General features: G+C 57.0%; 1 protein-coding gene across 1 annotated transcript in view; it reads right to left on the reverse strand.

Moving 5' to 3' along the window:
- The window catches only part of SDK1 (sidekick cell adhesion molecule 1), a 516,271-nt gene that overhangs the window by 102,802 nt on the left and 392,293 nt on the right, over positions 1–21,176 (reverse strand). Inside the window, exons 20-22 of the mRNA XM_040989963.1 lie at positions 20,840–20,938; positions 16,904–17,095; positions 13,873–13,994 (exon numbers count right to left, since the gene is read on the reverse strand). Coding sequence (XP_040845897.1) covers positions 13,873–13,994; positions 16,904–17,095; positions 20,840–20,938 — 413 coding nt within the window. The remainder of the gene's footprint in view (positions 1–13,872; positions 13,995–16,903; positions 17,096–20,839; positions 20,939–21,176) is intronic.

The raw sequence follows: 21,176 nt of genomic DNA on the forward strand, positions 1-21,176 counted from the left end.
GCAGCCAGGCACGGCTGCTGCCATCCATCAGCCTGCACGCCTGTCCCAGTACCAAGTCACACTGGAGATGCACAGTGTGCCTGCGCGACCCTGACTTTGTGCAGGAATGTGGCATCCCAGCTGGCTTCACTGCCGACACAGCTGGGCACCCCAGCCTCAGCACATGTCGCACCTGGGGACTCCGGGGCCGCCGGCTGCTCCACCTCACTGCTCCTTAGTTACCGAGAGACCGACACTCAACAGACTTGTGCGGTATTTTATTAGCCCATAACACTTTCTAAAGCAGTTCCTTTTAAGAAAATGGCTACTATTATGCACAAATAAGCACTAAGTGGGATTTAAAAAAAAAATTTGCTTTCCATGTTTAGAATGGAAATGTTTTCATCTGAACCCAAAGCATCTCCATTCTTTGAGCCCTGCTCTGAGCGGCCCCGGGGGGCCCCGCAGCTCCCACGTGGCTGTCAGCGCCGTGCACACCCCTGCAAGCCAGCCCTGCGGGGCCGGACAGACACGGGACACGCAGCGCTGCACTTTCAGTGCTGTGTTGGGACGATGCGGGAGAGATCTTCCACTCACTACAAATGTTCTGATTAAGCGAAGCCTTACTGAACCGGAAATGCCGGGACGAGCTGCTCCCTTTCCAAACCCGCCTCTGAGCAGCAGCTTCCAGCGCCTCCCTTTGGGCTCCACCGACACAGGTCTTCTACGCGGCAACTCACAGCTGGCATACAGAGCAACAGGTGAGGTGTAAACACCCCCTCTACAGCCACAGGGCGTCTTGGGAGCGGTCACTCCGTCCTTCAGCGAGATGGCCGCCGTGTGGCGCTCTGCGTGGCCTCGAGGCAGGGCTCGGCATCCACGGCTCACGAGGCCTCCACGGGTCCGTGTACTTCCTCCTCAGCACTCCCCAGCTCCCCTGTCAACTGCTCAAGCCAGTGCCTTGGTTTCCGTGTGACCGTGAAATGGGTCAGACCTTGGGCTCCTGCGCCAGCCTTGGGATTCCAGCCCGTCAGCCTCAACTGCTGAACGAGAACTGGCTGAGAGGAGAGAGTCTCGCTAAACCGTGCCAAGCTGGGCTTGTCTCACGGCCACTCGGAGGGAATTGGCCTGCAATGTTCCAGAAGATTCCATCTGTGTCAGTTACAGGCCCAGGTGCTCCTGGAGTGTCAGGTACCTCTGCGTACTTTGCTTTTACCAGGAGCCACCAAGACATTCTCAGGGAAGCATCTGGGATGGAGTGGAGGCAGGCTTGCCCAGAGGAGGATGGCGGGCACAGAGCCTGGGGGAGGAGGGGAGCGGGCAGGCTTCTCAGAGACCCCCTTGCAAAGTGTCTCACGCCCTAGGGGAAGCAGAAGTGTGTCTGACTCCGAGAAGGGGACACACAGGGTCTGGCTTGCTCACTCCAGCAGCCCCTTCAGGGAGCTGTTAGTATGCCTCACGGCTGGCGGGTCTGCGTCTGGCCACTGGCCTAGTGCCAGTCAGCCAAAAGTTAACGCCCAGCCTCTGAGCCCCAAGCTGGTAGGCACCAGTGGTTCTGCACCGGGCAGCAGGGGCCCTTAGGGAATTGGTGCAGGTAACAGTCCTGGAGAGTCAGGGTGGTCTGTGGGTTAAGGCGGCTGGGAAGCGGCACGTGGCCAAGGGCAGGATGGGGCTTCTTGGAGGCTCGCGTAGCCAGAGCTCTTGTGCCAAGGGTAAGGAGTGGGGCCACAAGCTTGATCTCCCTCTGGAGAGGAGGGCGGGGGTGTTAGAAGATGGTGTGGCTGAGTTGGAGGACACTGCCTGGGACACTGGCCCTGGCCCAGCTGGTGTTCAGGGGCAATCTGTTTCCAAAGGCACGCCCGTGGCGAGCAGCAAAGGTCAGAGGAGGATTGGGATGACAAGTGGACCAAACTGTTCCACCCCAACAGAGTGCACCGGTCCAGCTCAAGAAGGCAGGTGCGCAGAGAAGGCGACACCTGTTTCAGGAGGAGCAAGGACCACAGGAGAAGAGACGCCACTGTCACACGCATGCTTCACGCTGTGACAACTGGCCCTGGCTCCCAAGTCCCCAAAAGGACCAGCAGAGAAATGGCTGGGAAGGATGGGGGAAGGAGCAGGTAAGCCCAGACCCTCATGCCATGCTGGGAAAGGATGCCGGAAGCCATCCAAGGGACACTGGGAAGTTAGGGCAGCAGAATGAATTACGATACCGGTGGATTATGACTCCCCATGGATACAAATAAACAAATAATAAAGAAATGAGAAGAGAAAGCCTTCTTTTTCAGTGGAAGGTCAACCAACGTGTGTAGGAACTTTAACTGATGCAGGGCTCAGGGCAACGGCTCTGCTGGCTAACCTTCTGCCTTGCACACGCCGGGCTCCCATATGGGCACCAGTTAGCAATTTGTCTGCCCCACTTCCCACCCAGCTCCCTGCCTGTGGCCTGGGAAAGCAGTCGAGGACGGCCCAAAGCCTTGGGACCCTGCACCTGCGTGGGAGACCTGGTAGGGGCTCCTGGCTTCTGGCTCCAGATTGGCTCGGTTCTGGCTATTGCGGCCACCTGGGGCCCTCTGTCTTTCCAATAAAAATAAATAAATCTTTAAAAAAAATCACTGATACCATCATTACAGCAATTAATTCAGGCAAGAAATATCCACGGAAGACAAAACCGATGGATGAGAAGAGAAAAGGAAATGAGATCTTTGTATGATGTCAACGAGTCTCCCCAGGAGACACTAGAGAACCTTTAGAGCAAGAAGCCTGTCCAGTGTGTTCTAGAATCCCACGTGTAGGACAGCTATACAAACTCAAATGACTGATACAGAACTTACGGTAACTTTGAAATAAATATCCTGTTTTAGAGTTCCATTCATTTGAAAAGTAATATGTGAATGATTAGAGCCTTTGAAAATGTTTTTAGATTCATTCTGAAAACAGCAGACACTTGCTGAAAAAGTTACTTTTAATAAATGTTCAACTGAACAAAAGATCTTACGTATGTAACTGCTATGTATGTCCAATGCATTCGTGGAAGAATTGTCTAGAAGAGGTTGTCCTTTCATTTCAAAGGGTGCACTGTATTTCAGATTGGCAGTGTTTGAAAGCAGCTGTCGTAAACACAGGACATGGGGGCAATGCACTGGCTCCCGAGCGCAGTGTGCTGCACCTCGCCAGACGTGCTGCCCTGGGTGCTCGGAGGAAGGGCTCCGAGCACCTGCGGTAGTAGCGACACCAGTCACACTCCGCTTTCCGACCCTGCACCCTGCTTACAACTGATGACCATCTTCAAGGCGCTGGTGTCCACACGACAGGCCCCGCGGGGTCTTCTGAAACCCAGAGCACTGCGAGAGGACAAGCGAGAGAGGCTGGCCCTGGAGTGACTGACTCCACACCATCAGCGGGTGCTCATGGCAGAGTGGCTATGTAATAACTGTGCATGTGATGGACGTTCAGCGCGGAGGCAACGGGACTAAAGGGAAGAGGCAGCTTTGCATAGGGTGCTGCTCACCTGTGCTAACGGCAGCGCTGGTGCGGGCAAGCACCATGAGTTGGTTCCCAACAACCCTCTTCTGTCAGAGGTAAATCTATCTATCTATCCTGGCTTCTGTTTGCTCGGATCGCTGGCACGTGCATCATAAACGCATAGATTACTCACAACCTTGTGAACGAAGACCTCATAAACTTGCTGGATTTCGAGAGTCACACCTGCTTAGCATTCCTCAAACACCGCCATGGGAAGCCTTCAGGAAGACAGCGTGACACTCCTGGGCCTGCCACTGCCCAGGCTGCTGTCAGATGTGACATCCGAAGCCGAGTAATTCTCAAACAGCAAGAGCAATGACGATAGCAAAACGCAGAACTGACAACACACTGTCAAAAACGAAACGGAACCCTCTCAAGTGTTTTGTTCTTTTCTACCAAAAGTAATTGCTGACAGGCCATGAAAGTCACCTCTTTGCATACTGCATGACATATGACAGGACAGCGCATCTGCCCAAAGTCCTGCTCGCAGCTGGCTTGTACTTATGCAGGAGATCCTGCGCTGTGCCAGGACCCTACCTTCAAGATGGTTTCTTCGTTGATGATAAGGAGATACGAGCAGTTCATGACCATTCATAGCCTGCTGGAACAGTCGTGTGCAGACTCTGCTGAAGTGCATGCAGAGTCGGAGGCTTGGGACTCAGTGGGCAGGAGCAACTCCAGCAGCCCTGAGCCACACCAGGCCAATAAGCAACGGGAAGAACCCAGACTCGGAGCCCCTGCATCCTGGACAGAAAGAGCTCTGCTAGGGCTAATCGCAAAGACATGCAAGGGTCTGCTAACACACTGGCCTAGAATCTTCCATATTGTCAGGGTCACAAACGTCACAGATGACTGAGACTGAAGGATTAAGCAGAGGGCAAACGGGGGCAGCAGATGTCCTGGATGGGAGCCTGTAAGGACGGCAGGCAGCCGGGGTGGGGCTCAGGGGAGTTCTCCGTAGGATTCCCGCCCTATCTCATAGTTTATTAAACATCCTAACACTAGAAACAGCTTCAAGCTCGGCCTGACCTAACCTGGGGGAGGAGACTCCTGGGGACTGCACACAGTGGGGCGACCTGGGGGAGGGGCTCCTGAGCTGCACACAGTGGGGTGACCTGGGGGAGGGGCTCCTGAGCTGCACACAGTGGGGCAACCTGGGGGAGGGGCTCCTGGGAACTGCACACAGTGGGGCAACCTGGGGGAGGGGCTCCTGAGCTGCACACAGTGGGGCAACCTGGGGGAGGGGCTCCTGGGACCTGCACACAGTGGGGCAACCTGGGGGAGGAGCTCCTGGGAACTGCACACAGTGTGGCAGCCTGGGGGAGGAGACTCCTGGGACCTGCACACAGTGGGTAACCTGGGGGAGGGGCTCCTGAGCTGCACACAGTGGGGCAACCTTAGGGAGGGGCTCCTGAGCTGCACACAGTGGGGTAGAAGGTTTGGCTGTGATGCTGGGCACTCCTGTGGCCCGTGTAGATCTGGGGAGAGGGCAAGGCCACCGCACAGAAGATACAAAGTTTCTCTGGTCCTTTTCTTCTGGGGAATGAAAAGCTTCCATCTTCCATCTGCTGGGGAAGAGCAGGCTGACAGAAGCCAGCTAAGAGCATGCTCACCTCCCAACTTTGGCATGTAGGGACCCTGCAGAGGGGGCCCCCAGCCATAGCAGGAAAGCAGATGAGTGACCACGCCCCAGGTCCCACCCCAGGACCCTGCTGATCTGATCTGAGAGGGGTATGGGCCCCATCCCAGGGCCCTGCTGAGCTGATCTGAGGAGGGATGGGGGTCCCACCCCAGGACCCTGCGGAGCTGATCTGAGAAAGGGTACAGGCACCCTGCCAGGTTCCTGCTGAGCTGATCTGAGGAGGGGTGCGGGCACCCTGCCAGGCTCCTGCTGAGCTGATCTGAGGAGGGGACCGGATGTCTGTTATAAAAGCTGCCCCTCTCAGCATGTGCAGCCAACACGGAGAAACACTGAGTTCCTCAGGGAGCCCTGGGGGGGAGGGGCCAGCAGCCAGCAGCTCCGTCCTGCACCTGCACCTGAGCCCGAAGGCTGTGAGCGCAGAGAAAGTGGTGGAGAGTGACAGGAGATTTAAAAACCAAACCAAGTGCTTGCTTTGGCAGCACCTATACTCAACTGGAACGATCCAGAGACTAGCATGGTCCCTGTGCAAAGACGACACGTAAAACCCAAACCAAGCCAACAACCAGAAAAGCCAGCCTTGCTTACAAAGGTGGAGACGAAAATCCTAACTCAAAACAAAATCAAACAAAACAAACATCGCCACCAAATTGTGTTTGTCCTGGGAACATTGCAATCACGAAAAAGTAGGCTAGAATCCTAAATCTTCATGTCAACAGATGACAGCAGACAAACCAGGTGAACAGCTCAGTACATGGAGAAATAACTTGATCAAATTAAATCCATTTATGATTTAAAAAAAAATCAAAAAGAACAACTTGCAGCTAGCCAGGATTAGAAAAGAGTCGTCTTTACCCAACTCAGCGAGCTATAAAAAGAGCCACCCACTATAAATATTAGTGTCACACCTGACGATAAAACCTTAAAATAATCGCTTTAAAGTTGGTAATAAAACAAACATTGTTTTCTATCACTCCTCCAATCCAATATGATACCAAGGTTACAGCCCTCCCGGCAAGCTCACAAAATAAATAAAACAGAGAGCATCTAAAGATTTCACAGAACAAAACAAAGCCTTCACACTTAGCAGACGGCGTGACCTCTGCCAGGAAAGTGGGGCGGAACAAACAAGCCAAGAGAGGTCCACCCGCTCACACGTGGGGCAGCCTGCTGGTGACCCGCGCACGTGACCCTGGCCCGCACGTGGGGCAGCCCACAGGGTAACCTGCGCACACACCCCGGCACGTGGGGCAGTCCGCTGGTGACTCGTGCACACGACCCGGCCCGTGGGGCAGCCCGCTGGTGACACGCGCACACGACCCCGGCCTGCACGTGGGGCAGTCCGCTGGTGACCCGTGCACGCGACCCCGGCACATGGGGCAGCCCACAGGGTGACCCGCGCACGCGACCCTGGCCCCAGCGCCTCATCTGTCCAACAGGGGAACTGACAGCAGCCGGACAGGCACGAGGCCCCACACGTCGGTGTCTGTGGAAGCTCCTGGAGCCTTCCAGAATGTGTTAGCTCAACCCAAACCATCAGGGTCAGCCGGGAGTGTAACCAACAGGTGCATCCCCATGAACTAGCCCTCTCCACAACAAGGAACCCTAAGACTGTGTGCAGGGGGGAGACTATGGCCCACTGAAGAAATGAAGGGCTATGCCCGAGACAGAGAGGGAGGGCGGGTGTGATGGGTTTGTGTGGTGTGTATGCATGCGTGGAATGTGTGGTGTGTCTGTGTGTGTGTGTGTGTGTGTGTGTGTGTGTGTGGTGTGTGTGTATGTGTGGTTAGGGCAGGAGAAGCCTGTGGTGTGTCTGTGTGTGTGTGGTGTGTATGCATGCATGGTATGTGTGGTGTGTGTGTGTGTGTGTGTGGTGTGTATGTGGTGTGTGGTGTGTGTGAGGTCTGTGTGTATGCATGCATGGTGTGTGTGTGTGTAATTTGCATGTTGCTGGTCTCTGTGGTGTCTATGTGGTGTGTATGTGGTGTGTGTGTGGTGTGTGTGTGTGTGGTTAGGGCAGGAGGAGCCTGTGGTGTGTGTATGTGTGTGTGTGTGGTGTGTATGCATGCATGGTATGTGGTGTGTGTGTATGTGTGGTGTGTGTGTGTATGTGGTGTGTGGTGTGTGTGTGGTCTGTGTGTATGCATGCATGGTATGTGTGTGTGTAATTTGTATGTTGCTGGTCTCTGTGGTGTCTCTGTGGTGTCTGTGTGGTGTGTGTGTGGTGTGTGTGTGTGTGTGTGTGTGTGTGTGTGTGGTTAGGGCAGGAGGAGCCTGTGGTGTGTGTGTGTGTGTGTGTGTGTGTGTGGTGTGTATGCATGCATGGTATGTGGTGTGTGTGTATGTGTGGTGTGTGTGTGTATGCATGCATGGTATGTGTGGTGTGTGTGTGGTCTGTGTGTATGCATGCATGGTATGTGTGTGTGTGTAATTTGTATGCTGCTGGTCTCTGTGGTGTCTGTGTGGTGTGTGTGTGGTGTGTATGAGTTTGTGGTGTTTACTGGTCGGGGCTGGGGAACACCTTATTTACCGTCACAGCGTACTTGAAGCCTTGTGGAATTACAGCATAAACAACCAGATTAACAGAAGGGGATTGAGAAGTTCAGAGAAGGACTCGGAATTCAGAGCTACAAATCAGGAGGGAACAGTCTGCCCAATGTCTTCTCTGTGCTTACCTGGAAGGCACACCGTGGCAGGCAGAAGACAGACAGCGAGGAGCAGGAGGGGGAAGAGGGCGCAGGGCATCTTCCCCTGCTGCTTCTCTCTCCAAATGGTGCCACCAGCGAGGGCCAGGCCAAGGCCAGAGCCCGCGAACTCCACCTGGGTCGCCCATGTGTCAGGGTACCAAGCATGCAACAGCACCTGCTGCCTACGGCCCCTAACCTGGCACTCTGCTAGGGGTGTCAGCACTGCAGGTGGCACCTTAACCCACCTACTACAACGGGGCCTCCCCCAAATGCACTTCTGAAGGCACAGCACTGGGACAATTACTCAGCTGCTTAAAAACTGATAAAAATGGACTCAGATCCCCCTTCATACATAAGGATGCAGTTCTAAATGGAAAATGAAAACCACGAAAGTGGTGGCAGAAGATTGGCTGAATTCCTTTATAACCTGGAAGTGGAGAAGACCAGTCCACTTAGGATTCAAAAATGCAAAATATGCAAGGAAATACTCATGAGTTCAATTTCATTTTTTTTTTTTTTGCATAAAAAATTGACCCACAGCTGTGATGAGAATGTAAGGCATCAAAGGCCATCCGGGAAGGGGTTGGCAGTGTCCTGAGAGTCCGCATTTACAGTCACCGGTCCAGCAGTTCCACCTCCAGAAACCTGTCTAAGATAATAATAAATAACCTTTTGGAAGAATAATGGTCTCTATGCTGTCCCAAACAGCCACACCCTGAACTCTGGAGCCTGGGACCTGGTTGCCCCATGCAGGAGAAACTCTGCAGGTCTGAATAAGGTCTTAAGATGGGGGGTTAGTTAGTGGGGGGTTGGAGGGAAGGAAGGAGTGAATCCTTGGGTGTAAGAGGGGGGCAGAGATGAAGCGGGCAGGAGAGAGCTGCCATCTGGAAAGGGTCCACCTGCTGGGCACGGCTCTGAAGGAGGGAGGAGCCGTGAGCCACTTCTTGGTAGCCTCAAGAAGTGGGAGAGCCCATCTGGCAGCAGCATGAACATGGGACCAGATGCCACCACTGCCAGGGACCTGCAGGAGTCTGAGAGTGGCTTCCCCAGCAGCCTCACCCCAAGGCCTCAACAGGAGCGCTGAGACATCTGGAGTTCAGACCTGGAGGCGCCAATGAGCATGGGGACCTTGCCGCGGCAGCAACAGAAACACGCGTGCCCATTCCAAGGGCCGTGAGTCGCGGACTCGCCGAATGAGTGAGCCGTGGCGTGTGAACACCTATGGGACAAACGCAGAAGACCACAGTAACGCACACACACGGGTCTCCAGGGTGCTCTACCCATGAGGACAGCAAGGGGCAAGGTGGCACACACTGTGGACAGGGGCTTCTGATGTGATCAGAAAAGGCACGAGGCAAAGTCTAAGCAGCTTTAGAGATCCTAAGGGGACAGCCGAGTGAGCTTGAGGTCCACCTTATGGCTGACCGGGAGCACGCGTGGGGGGACAGCCCGGGGTCCGTCTGCTGGGTGCTCACAGCTGACCGGGAGCACGCGTGGGGGGGACAGCCTGGGGTCCGTCTGCTGGTCCTCACAGCTGACCGGGAGCACGCGCAGGGGGACAGCCCGGGGTCCGTCTGCTGGGTCCTCACAGCTGACCAGGAGCACGCGCAGGGGGACAGCCCGGGGTCCACCTGCTGGTCCTCACAGCTGACCGGGAGCACACGCGAGGGGGCGGCCGAGTGAGCCCAGAGTCGGCCTGCTGGGTCCTCACAGCTGACCAGGAGCGCATGCGACACCACAGACTTGGAATCAGATGCACAATGTCCTCGTGACCTTCCAATAGCAAAGGAGTTTTCTTTTCTTTTTAAAGCAACTACTAAAAACTAAGCAAAACAAACAAAAAAAACCACAAAAACTGCAAAGGGAATTAACTGAATTTTGTGACAAGTGCGTGACATCACCACAGACACCAGGGAAAGGCGTTCGATGTCTTCAGGACTCAGGGATTCCGCTGCACATGCACAGCGGACTTACAATTACATCCAGCAGCTGACCTGTGGTTATACCACCGAAACTGCAGCCCCCAAACTGTTAATAAAATGCCAGGGTAAAGAATAAAAGCAATCATGTTGGTTTCTATAAAACAATTTTAACATAGGAGAAAATATTTAAAATGCAAGCTCAAGGCTCATATTTTAAATTTGGATTGGAAACATGAGAGTGAATCCTCCGAGAGGAGTAGTGATGAAGACACGGCCGCCTCCCTCACTGTCCAGGGCACTTCTTAAAAAAATCTCTGTTTTATGTGTTTCCATTTTATTGGAAGGACACAAGGAAGAGAGGAAAAGACAAAAAGAGGGAAGGAGAGAAGAAAAAAGAGAGAGAGAGATCCAGTCTCCAGATGTCAGTGACAGCCAGGGGCCAGGAACCCAACCTGGATCTCCCACATGGCGGTGGGGGGCGGGGTTGAGACACCTGGGCCTCCCACGTGATGGGGGGGCAACTGGACCTCCCACCTGGGGGGACACCTGGATCCTCTACATCAGGGAGGGGTCTGAGACACCTGGATCCCCTACGCGGCGGCTCCCACACGGGGAGGGGGGAGCTGCCACCTGCTGCCACCTGCTGTCTTGGAGGGGGAAGCCAGACTGGCAGCAGAGGCCAGACTGGAACCAGAAATTCCAATGAGGGATGTGGGCACCCCAAGCAGTGACTGAACTGCTGAGCCAGACACGTGCCCTCGAAGCTGCTTCAGTGCCACCCACACGGAAGCCAGGCCTTCTAGAAACAGCTCCATCTGAACCTGGGGCAGAAACTGGCATCACTCCCAGCTACTCTGCTGCATGGCCAGGGCGAACTCAGGCCACAGGTGACTGGGATGGCAAAGCCGTAACAGTCTCTGGTTCCATCACACAGGATGAACACAGAACAGGAAGAATCCTGAAGTACCTGGGGGACCAGCTCCTTCCTCTGCAATTGGTAATTAAAGGAAGAGCTGGGCATTGCCTTTATCTCCCTGCATTTCAAGGTAACTGAATAGTCCAGGCATGATGGGAAGTGCTGCTAAGGGGAGAAGAGTTTGGTGGAAAATCATTCTATTATTCCAAGAAAACAATGACTTCAAACAAAGACCTTGGATAGATGAAACCATTAAATGAGGGCTGGGGAGGCAGATTGGGAAAAGAAGGCAGAAATGGAATCCTCTCAGGCCTTTTCAACGAACGCTCAGTGGACAGGGGTCAAAGAGCATGGACGGGGACGAGGGGACAAGCCACGCAACGACACGAGGAAGGAAGCGAGCTGAGACAACTGGCTTGGTTTTTCTACAGGAAATGGCCCAGGGGACGAAGCGGGTAGGGGATTCGTTTCATCTGCAGTGATCACAAGAAGGTGAGCGGCTGCCAGGTGGGTTCCTTGGGTGGACTTTCTGAGCTGATGGTGATCGCGTGGGCAGTGTCACAGGTGACCAGACACACACGCTAAAGTCAGAATGACCCACTGTCTGCTTTAAGTGTCCTTCAGTGTCCACGAGGAGGAAGCGCCACCAACTCCCTGGATACTCAAGTCCCCTACAACCTGACCTGGTGTGCATTGCCCCCTGACCACAGGGCCCCAGGCAGAGCAATACGCCAACTCCAAGCATGTTTTCTCATGCGAGGACAGCACACTCCTGGATTCACATGGTCCCTAGGCCTCAGCGTCCTGCTCAGCATCCTGTCTGGGGGGCTCTCCCACGCAGGTCTGTGTGCTGACCTGGGCCTCAGCGTCCTGTCTGGGGGGCTCTCCGTACTGGTCCATGTGCTGACGTTTTAGAAATGTGTGTGAGGTATGTGGGAATGAACAGGCATGTGGTTCAAACTGCTTCATCTGCCATAGACAGGGACATGTGGCCCAGTCCTGGGACCTGCTGAAGCTGGGCGACACGTGTGTGCAGGCTTCCATATTACTCTCTTTCCTCTTGGGTGCGTACAAACCATTTTACATTATTAAAACTACAAGAGAAAGGACAAGGCAGAGGCAAAGAGAACTCATTGAGTCAAAGAAGCTGCCACAAATACCCCACGTCACTTCCTGCCCCTGGGCTAACTGAAAGGCCATACTTCCCATGTCACTTCCTGCCCCTGGGCTAACTGAAAGGCCACACTTCCCACATCACTTCCTGCCCCTGGGCTAACTGAAAGGCCACACTTCCCACGTCACTTCCTGCCCCTGGGCTAACTGAAAGGCCACACTTCCCAGGCATCCTTGCAGGGAAATTGGAACCACACAACCAACTCCTAGGAAGTGAAAGGTGAGCAGAAACTGCAAATCCCTCCAGGCCTGCTGTGGGAGCAGATCAAAGCATGAGGTGCCATGACATCGTTACTGCGATCTGGCCTGGCCCTGCCCAGCACCAGGTCCTCAAGCTGGTGGTCAGTGCTGGTCCCTGCCATGGACGGAGCTCAGCTGCTCTGTGGCCTCAATGGAACACACATCTTGCTCTGTAACTGCATGGATCACATCTCCTACTCTGTGGCCTCTATGAGCCACGCCCCCTGCTCTGTGGCCTCCATGGACCACGCCCCCTGCTCTGTGGCCACCATGGACCACGCCCCCTGCTCTGTGGCCTCTATGAGCCACGCCTTCTGCTCTGTGGCCTCCATGGACCATGCCCCCTGCTCTGTGGCCTCCATGGGCCACACCCTCCTGCTCTGTGGCCTCCATGGGCCACACCCCCTGCTCCTTGGCCTCCATGGGCCACGCCCCCTGCTCTGTGGACTCCATGGACCACGCACCCTGCTCTGTGGCCTCCATGGGCCACGCCCCCTGCTCTGTAGCCTCCATGGGCCCCTTGTTCTGTGGCCTCCATGGACCACGCCCCCTGCTCTGTGACCTGGCCGCTTTTGCAGATAGACCCAGGGCTGCTAGAAGGGGTTTTCACAAAATCTCAAGACTTCTGTATTTTCTTCAAAGGTGTTGGAGTGCATCTATCATTTGCTGCTCGCTGTCTGGGAGCTGCTTTCTGCATTCGAAGTGAGGTGGGGAAATGCTGTTCTTTTTCCTAATAACGCTCCCGGCCCACTACTGTACCAGTGCTGCCTTGATGCTTGTACCTGCAAGATCCCACATAGATTTCCAGAAGCGTTCTGCCGAATGAAACGGGAGACGCATGTGGGATGCTATTCCTCCATTATGGCTGGGTTCACAGAGTGAAACGTCTTACAGTACGGCACAAGGACACTTCGGAAAACCGCTGGGATTTCACTACGGGAGCTATTTTACAACTTCACTGCTCCTCACACTGGAGGTCCTTTTTTCCTTCCGCATTTGTCAGGCTATGGAACACGCAGAGTGTGCGGTGGTCTTCAGTGCCAACACGATCCCACCCAAGTGGCCCTGGCACAGACCCGGGCTTCCGCGCTGGCCGCAGCCTCGTGGTCAGGGCCAGGCCTTCTGACTCACTTCCCACGCTGTGTGCCTCAGCTCCCTCGCTGCAGCCCCCCAACTCCTGCCCACCTCAAGGTGTGTGCACCCTCCCAAGGCTGGGGTCTCCCCGCTGCTATAGACAGAAGTCTGCTCCTTGGCGCAGGGAGCCTGGCCGGTTGAGCTGGGTTTCCTGCTGTGCCCCCCACCCCGAACTGTGTCTGGGCGTGAACACGCTCTGAAGACACTGCCACACACACACACACACACACACACACACACACACACACACAGGTACTCTGACAGGGAAGCCGCACCAAATGGTCAACCCTTCGGTACATATGGCTGCCGAAGGTCAATGAATGACACTAGGAAATTGAACCTGACTTGAATTTGAACCTGTATTTGCATTTCTATGGCCTGCTGTCAGGTATCTGTCTCCTTCTGCTGTCTTCCCACATCCTGCTCCACGAAGTCAGGTTGTCTCCTAGCCCTGCTTCCCCTCCACACGCGAAACCCTCCCCAGTGGCACCCGGACCGCGCTGGCTGGCTGGCCTCCCATGCAGGCACAGCTCAGCTGGCCCTGAGGACAGGGCCCACTCCTCATTACGGACACCCCCGACCACGCTGGCTTGCTGGCCTCCCACGCAGGCAGAGCTCAGCCGCCCCCAAGGAGCCCACTCCTCATCACGGGACACATACTTGCCCCTCCACAATCCACCTGCAGATGGCGGTCTTCCCGTCATAGCCAGGCCGGAACTGAAGAGTAGCTGAACGGGGGCTGATGTTGGAGATGACCAGGTTGGAGGGCGGCCCCGGGAGGTCTAGGGATGAAGGAGAGAGAGAAGGTGACGGTTCAGATACAGCCTGGGGGAAGGGTTGGCGACAGGACGGTTCCGTGCTGCACGGGACCTGCTTTGGAAGCCAGGACAGGAGCGGCACAAGCTGACATGTGTGTGGAAGGGTCACCCCAAGGCGCTGTGCCACCTGACGAGCAGTGACACACACTGGCTGCTGGTGGGTGGACAAGTCACGACTCAAAACTGACCACTGAAGGGCCAGCCTCCCTTCCGTATCTCCCAGGACGCCTCGGACGCCTTGCCAAGCAGCAAGCGGGCAGGGTGGGGCCTTGGTGGTGTCAGGTCCCGAGCTTCAGGATTCCCAGGTCTAGCTTCCAAGACGACCACACTCAGGTGACAATCTGGAGTCTTCCCACTCTGCCTGTATGCGGTTGCTCTGGCAACAAAAGCAGGTGGAAGTGTGTGTGTGTGTGTGTGTGTGTGTGTGTGTGTGTGTGTGTGTACGGGAAGAGCGTTAAGAGGGGGGCATCATCCTCTGGGATCACTCAGCCCCTAGACCAGGGCCATGGCTGGTGCCCAGAGAGCCCGCCCCCCTTGCAAGCGCAGCCCTGTGCACCTGTGCAGCGGTTTCTGCAAAGCGCTCTGGAGAAAGACAGCTGGGGGAGACAGAGGCAGGAAACATGGCCACGGCAGGACAGTCGCTGGTCGCGCTCCTTCTGAGGAGCGAGTCCCTGGCTCGTCACTGCTCAGGTACTCAAAGCAGGTCTCGCCCGGGCACCGTGAGGACCACGGCGGTGACCAGTTGTGCGCTGGCACCACCAGGGTCTCTCGACCCATAGGCCCTTTCCACACGCAGTTTAATGAGTCTGAAGTAGGAAGTATTTAAACGAGAGGATGATTCTTCCCCCTGTATTGCTCTCTGGATTGCGAGCGGGGTCCCCAGTCATTATGGATGCAGATTCCAAGCACAGCCAAGCGTAATACGGCTCCCCGAGGGGTCGTCACAGGGCCTCACCCGCAGCAGGTTGCACACTGTGACACGCAATGAAGGGAATGCAAAGGGTTTGTACCAAAATAAATGCTGTCTTTGAATTGGATTTCCAGCAGGTTTACAAGTCCCCTATACTCAGAATGCTCGGGCGTGTCCTAGTGACAGGCTCCAGGCACAGACGACCTGTCCGGAAGCAAGGCAACACCTCCCTGGCCCCTCCACTCCCCGCCTGTGGCCAGGCAGCGGGCACTGCCATGGCTACTCCCCACCTGTGGCCAGGCCAGCACCACTCCCCACCTGTGGTTACACAGTGGGCGCTGCCATCACCACTCCCGCCTGTGGCCAGGCCAGCACATCCCCGCCTGTGGCCAGGCAGCGGGCACCACCAGCACCACTCCCGCCTGTGGCCAGGCAGCGGGCACCACCAGCACCACTCCCCGCCTGTGGCCAGGCAGCGGGCACTGCCAGCACCACTCCCCGCCTGTGGCCAGGCAGCGGGCACCGCCAGCACATCCCCGCCTGTGGCCAGGCAGCGGGCACCGCCAGCACCACTCCCCGCCTGTGGCCAGGCAGCGGGCACTGCCAGCACCACTCCCCGCCTGTGGCCAGGCCAGCACCACTCCCCGCCTGTGGTTACACAGTGGGCGCTGCCATCACCACTCCCGCCTGTGGCCAGGCAGCGGGCACCACCAGCACCACTCCCGCCTGTGGCCAGGCAGTGGGCACCGCCAGCACATCCCCGCCTGTGGCCAGGCAGCGGGCACCGCCAGCACCACTCCCCAGGTGCTGTGATAGGGACCAGGCTTAGATGCTGCGTGTAATTTATGGGCATTGGGTATCTGAGTGAAAGAAATGAGGAAACAAATTCTCTACGTCAGAGACTTCGATCTTTACAGGGAATAAATGTTGTTACTTTGTAAAATGCTTGATTGTCTTCGCGCAAGGGCAGCACCATCTCCCGTGAGAACTCATTCTGAAGTAGTCACTCCGGTGACCGCGCCCAGCGCTGGGAACGGGACATCGTGCGGGGCTGAGGCGGGTGTGTGACAAGGCCCCATGACGGTGGCCTTGCCCGTGGAGCGCCCGGTGCCTCAGGAGCTAGCCCTGGCTGAAGGACGGCCCGGAGGTCAGGCCTTTGCCCTCTGCCTCCGCTCACGCCGGCTGGACGGCAGAGCTGCTCTGAGAACGGGAGAGGGCCTGGGTGGGCGCTCCTGCAGAGGTCTGCTTCTCTCACACACACTGGACTTGAATCTCAGATGCTGCAGGTCTCTGCTGCAAGAGGACAGCAGGGCTGTGGAAGTGGAACTGAAGGTGCGGGAGCCAGGGAGGCAGTGCTGGCTCCCAAGGGTCGCCCAGGCCCCGGTGCAGGGGCAGGCGGCCTGTCCTGACAGCAGACAAGCAGAGGGGACATCTGGCAGCGGACTCACAGCTGTCACTGGGGACTGATCCGACAGCCCCACCTCATTTCCCACAATCACATGTACTTGTGACTTTCTTAGAGAAAAGATCTCTTTAAACAAAGGGAAAAATGAAATTAGGGACAAGGAGTTGGGGTCAATTGTCCTGAGCTGGAGTGGGGGTGCTGGGCACCCAGGGAGCAGAAACCGAGAGCCCCCAGGGCTGGCCCTCGCGCCACCCCCGGACACCTCCTCGCACACATGCAACCCCCATCCTTCTCTCTCCCTCTGTCTCTTAGCTTTGCTTCCCATCTCCTCTAACTTCCGTTTCCTTGCCGCAACCTCAGGTCGCCATCCCTCGATTAAGGCGGCACCATTTTATCTTCCCCTCCTTGCACGGAGGCTGGGCCCCCAGTGCTGGCTCCTGGAAGGGGCTGACACTCCGGGGCCTGAGTCTCTCTCTGCCCATTGGTGCACTCTCTCACGCAGCCCCCTCAAGGCTCTCAGGGGCTTTTGCACAAACAGAAACCCCCAAGCACACTGACCTGGGGGCACTCCGGAGGAAATGGTGGACGAGGTGGCCAGGCCAGCGCCCGCGGAGGTGAGTGCCGCCACGTCGATGGTGTAGGTGGTGAGGGACGACAGTCCTTGGATCTTGTATTCGTGTGTGCTGCTGTTCAGGGTGTGCGTGAGGCGCGAGGCGTTCTTCCCGTACACCTCCCAGGAAACCTGATAGCCTGGCGAGGGAGAGGCAGGAGTGAGACCAGGGCCTCCGGAAGGCCGGGACGAGGCCCGAGGGCCTCAGCGCTGCAGCTTCCAGACCAAACGGGCAGAGAGGTCGGCCAGAAACGCGTCCGAAGCCCTGCCCCACGCCAGAGCAGAGCCCCTTCCTCTGCCTCCCATGGGCCCTGCACCCTCACCGCTTGTCAGACCACAGGGAGCTGCATGGGGACAGGGGCCTGGCCGGCTGCAGAGGGCAGCAAGCCGGCCGCGCTCCATGGAGTGCCCTATTGTGGGCTTACAGAGCTGTCCGGTCAACAGCTCCCCCTTGCCAAGCCCATAGTGTCCGTGAGCAGGGCCTTCAGCCACACTGGCCCTGCCTGTGACAATGCCCGGGTGGGACGACTCTGCACGGTTCTGCTCGGCCAAGCGCTGCGCCTGGCAAAGTTTCTAAGTGAGTGGCCCACCCTGCCTCTCCGTTTTTGAATACTCTGTTTTCCTTGGACATTCTGATGTTCTGTGCAGCTTGTCCGGATTCTGTCATGATGGGACAAAAAGCATCCAGCTAATTCCTGAATCAAGGGCCCTGGAGGAGCGTTTCCATGGTTAGCAGGTGCTTAAAGGGGGCTCTGGAAGGGGGGGAGGTAACAGTGTCCATGGGCCCAGGCCGGGAGACACCTGCTGAGAACACTTCCGCTGTGTCCCGTGAGCTAATAACCGGGACACTGACACGCGCACGTGTCTTCCGCTGCCCCTCTTTTGGATAAAAGCAGTCAACAGTGTTGGAGGCGCCCTTGCAGGCCCACGACCGTGCACAGGACAGCAGCGGAGAACTTGACTCTCTCACAAACAAAAAGCCGAAGCCCACTCCATGCTCACCATGCCCGCAGCTTCGTGCCCGGGCAGCCCTGCCCGCAGGCCCGGGTGCTGCACATAGGAACAACATGGGCGTGGAGCCACCAGGGGCTGGCCACAGCCCTCTGCTGAGTGTCTCACAGCCCAGTGCTGGTTGTGGTGCAGCCGGCTTCTGGGCGCTTGCTCCAGTCCCCGGGGACCACCGCCCGGCCTCCTCTGTGCAGGATAGGCAGCCAAACCAAGCTTCACGCCCCAGTGCTGGATCTCGGCACCCTGTGCCCCTCTCCTGCCAGGCTGGAGCCGAGCCACGCACGCTCGATGGATCGGTCCTGAGAGCATGGTGCTCCCTGGCAGCCCTTGCTGGCTGCTTCAGAAGGGGATGGGGGACAGCGGCATGGTGGGAAAGGAAGGCGAGCTCACGGGGCTGGGGGAGCCCGTCACCAAGCACTTGGAGCATGCTCACAGCATTCCCAGCTGCGTTCTCAGCATTTACGCATTTGATCTTGGCCACACACTGCGGCTTGGGCCCAGCTGGCTCCATTCTACACAGGAGGAAATCAAGGCTGGAAACCAACAGGCCTGCTGCACAGCCAGCCCCTCTGCCTGCCAGCCACAGCACCTCCCTCTGCCTACCCTGACTTGCCTGCTAGGACCCGAGACCTGCCCTGGCACGGGCCGGGGGGCTTTGGCTGGAAAGCCTCTTAGCTGTCTGGTACCCGGGGTGACCTCTGAATGCACTAGAAGTGGTGGCTCAGTTGAGCACTTCCACCTGGTCTGCCAGAAAACGTTCTCTGTATAAAAGCTGCTCTTCATCAGCATTACTAGAAACTTGTTCATTGTGTCAGCCCAGAGCAGAGGCACAGCCACTCTGGCATCTACAGCAGGCACAGCACTACTAGGATTGATTAGCATGGAAACTGATAATGCGGTCTGCTCAAATTGTTATGGAGACAAACGAAGACCAAATGGACAATTCGAGAGCCCGAAGCTGCTCGGGAGGCAGCGGGGAAACAGCCGCCAAGGGAAAGCGCCACGCAGGAGCCGCAGATGGCACGGTCACGGGGCGGGGAAAGCTGCCCTCCTGTTCACGTGCAGCCTTACGGGGACGGGCCTGCCGGGTGCCGGTGGTCCTGGCCAGAAAGTGTGTCATCCGGCTCCTGTGAACGAGACAGTGCTTGGAGCCGGCAGCCAGGGCCCGGGGCTGCCTCCAGCCGGCGTCCTACCTGCTCCCCGCGGCTGCCTAACTGAGACAGACGACCCAGGAGCTTCACATATAATTTTCTGTTGATGTGAAGTAAATTCTCTACAAGAGAGCAGTACATCCAATCACAAACTGTCTGTCTGCATCCTGGCCCTCATAAATCAGAGTTTACGCGAAGAGACTGGGAGACACTGAGATTTACAAGAGGGGCGCCATGTGCAATTTACCGGGTGGGGTGAGGCCGCCTGCTCAGCGCCGCCCCATTACTCCAGGCCCTGAATTAAAATGGAGGTGACGGGGCTGCTTGCCCAGATGCTGGTGGATAAAGCCGGGCGTCCACCGGGGCCCTCGGGCTGCCGAGTGGCACAGGCCAGGGGACTGTGCTGTAAGAACAGCAAAGGGAGGGTGTCCTCCGAGCTCCTGGACACAGAGGGTGCACACTGCAGCATGGCAGGGACAGCGTGGCTACCTGGGCAGCACAGTGCCCACCTGAGGCTCTGGCCCGGATCCTGCTGCTGGTGGCAGCAGGGTCACCTCTGACCCGAGCCTCAGCGGAAAGGGAGACTAAATCGAACGGCAAAGCAAGGGCTTTCAAGGTCAAGCTCCACAATAAACAACAGGCTTCTGCCCCTAACTATAGGTTTTTGTTTAAATTAAACAGCTAAATGAGTTCATTAAGCCCTATTAGTGAGTACAAACGGATGATCATAAATTGGAAGTATTGGCAACCGCTGCTTCGCCAGGAAAGGTTGGCTCCACTCAGAGGATTACGCTCTTGGCTTTCTCTAAGCTTCGCAAGGTTGAAGCGTGCAGTGCGCTCGGGAGGGACCGGCAGAGCCAGCTGTGTGCGTCTGTGACGAGGAAGACCCTGTCAACGTGCCTTCTGCTGAGGGTGCCAGCAGGCTGAGCCAGCGGAGCAGGCGAGGGTGGGTGTGTGTACGGGGCAGGGGGAGCTGTCTGCCTCTCTCCACCACACAGCCCCGCTTCTGAACTCGGATGGCTCTCATTCAGTCCCCGAGCTGAAGCAAAGCCCAGGGCCCAGGCGCTTTGTCTGTCTCCCTTAGCGCAGGCGTCCTTGCCTGTCCCTTATCAAAAGCAATTCAGTGACCTAAGGCGGTCACTGGGTGGCCTTAGAAGGTTCTAACCACTGGAGTCAAGGAGCCACTCGCTTCTCCAGCACCCCTGGACCCTGATGGCCAGGGCTGCTCTGAACGGATCTGTGTAGGTTTGGGGACCCAGGAGCATGGCATCACAGGCTGGCCTGTGTCTCGTGCTGGGAGGCACGGTGCGGACAGGACAGTCACCGCGTTCGCTGTGGGAGGCCGGGTCCCCTTCATGCGGCCCACACCTCTCCCTCCCACAGCCAGGCTGTCGGCGTGCACCTGCTGGATGCAGGAAAGGCCCCGTCCTCTCGGAGCCTCAGCGTCCTCCTCTGCACGTCGCTATGGGACTTAGGGAAGTGGCTATGTCGTGAAATGACGAATGACCAGCGGCCAGAGACGTCCGTGGCGTGAGAAGACAGAGAGGGGAAGGCGGAAGCTGGTGTTACAGACTCGTGCTCAGCGAGCCGGCTCTGGGCCGCAGCCCCGGGCCGGGCCTGCCACGTGGCCCGGAGGACGTGGCGGCTACTCTCCTGAAGGCCACGGCACAGGCCCCTCTGAGCAGGACAAACGGTTTTCCTTTTTGGTACAGCAGGAACACTCACCTGTAATGATGCCATTTTTCTCCAGCGGCTCCTGCCAGCTGACCTTGAGCGACGTGTCCAGGATCTCTGTGAAGCTGAGATGTCCCACAGCTCCTGGCTCTACCAATTAAAAACAGAGGTATCTGTTAACACCACGGCCCCATTTCCCTTTGATCCGATCCGCGTGGGGAGCCGGGGCAGGCTGGGTGCTGCAGGAAGCCTCAGAGGGGACAGGGAAATTCAAGGCGTCCTAGCTGTCACCACATAGCTGATGGTTCCTGGCTGCGTCCCAGCCATGCTGAGAGCCGAGGCGGCTGGCTGCCGCGGGAGATGTTCGCGCAGCCCCTTCCCTGCCTTT

The sequence above is a fragment of the Ochotona curzoniae genome, unplaced genomic scaffold (genome assembly GCF_017591425.1).
Source record: "Ochotona curzoniae isolate NIBS_2020 unplaced genomic scaffold, NIBS_Ocur_1.0 contig_54, whole genome shotgun sequence".
In the NCBI taxonomy this organism is placed as follows: Eukaryota; Metazoa; Chordata; class Mammalia; order Lagomorpha; family Ochotonidae; genus Ochotona; species Ochotona curzoniae.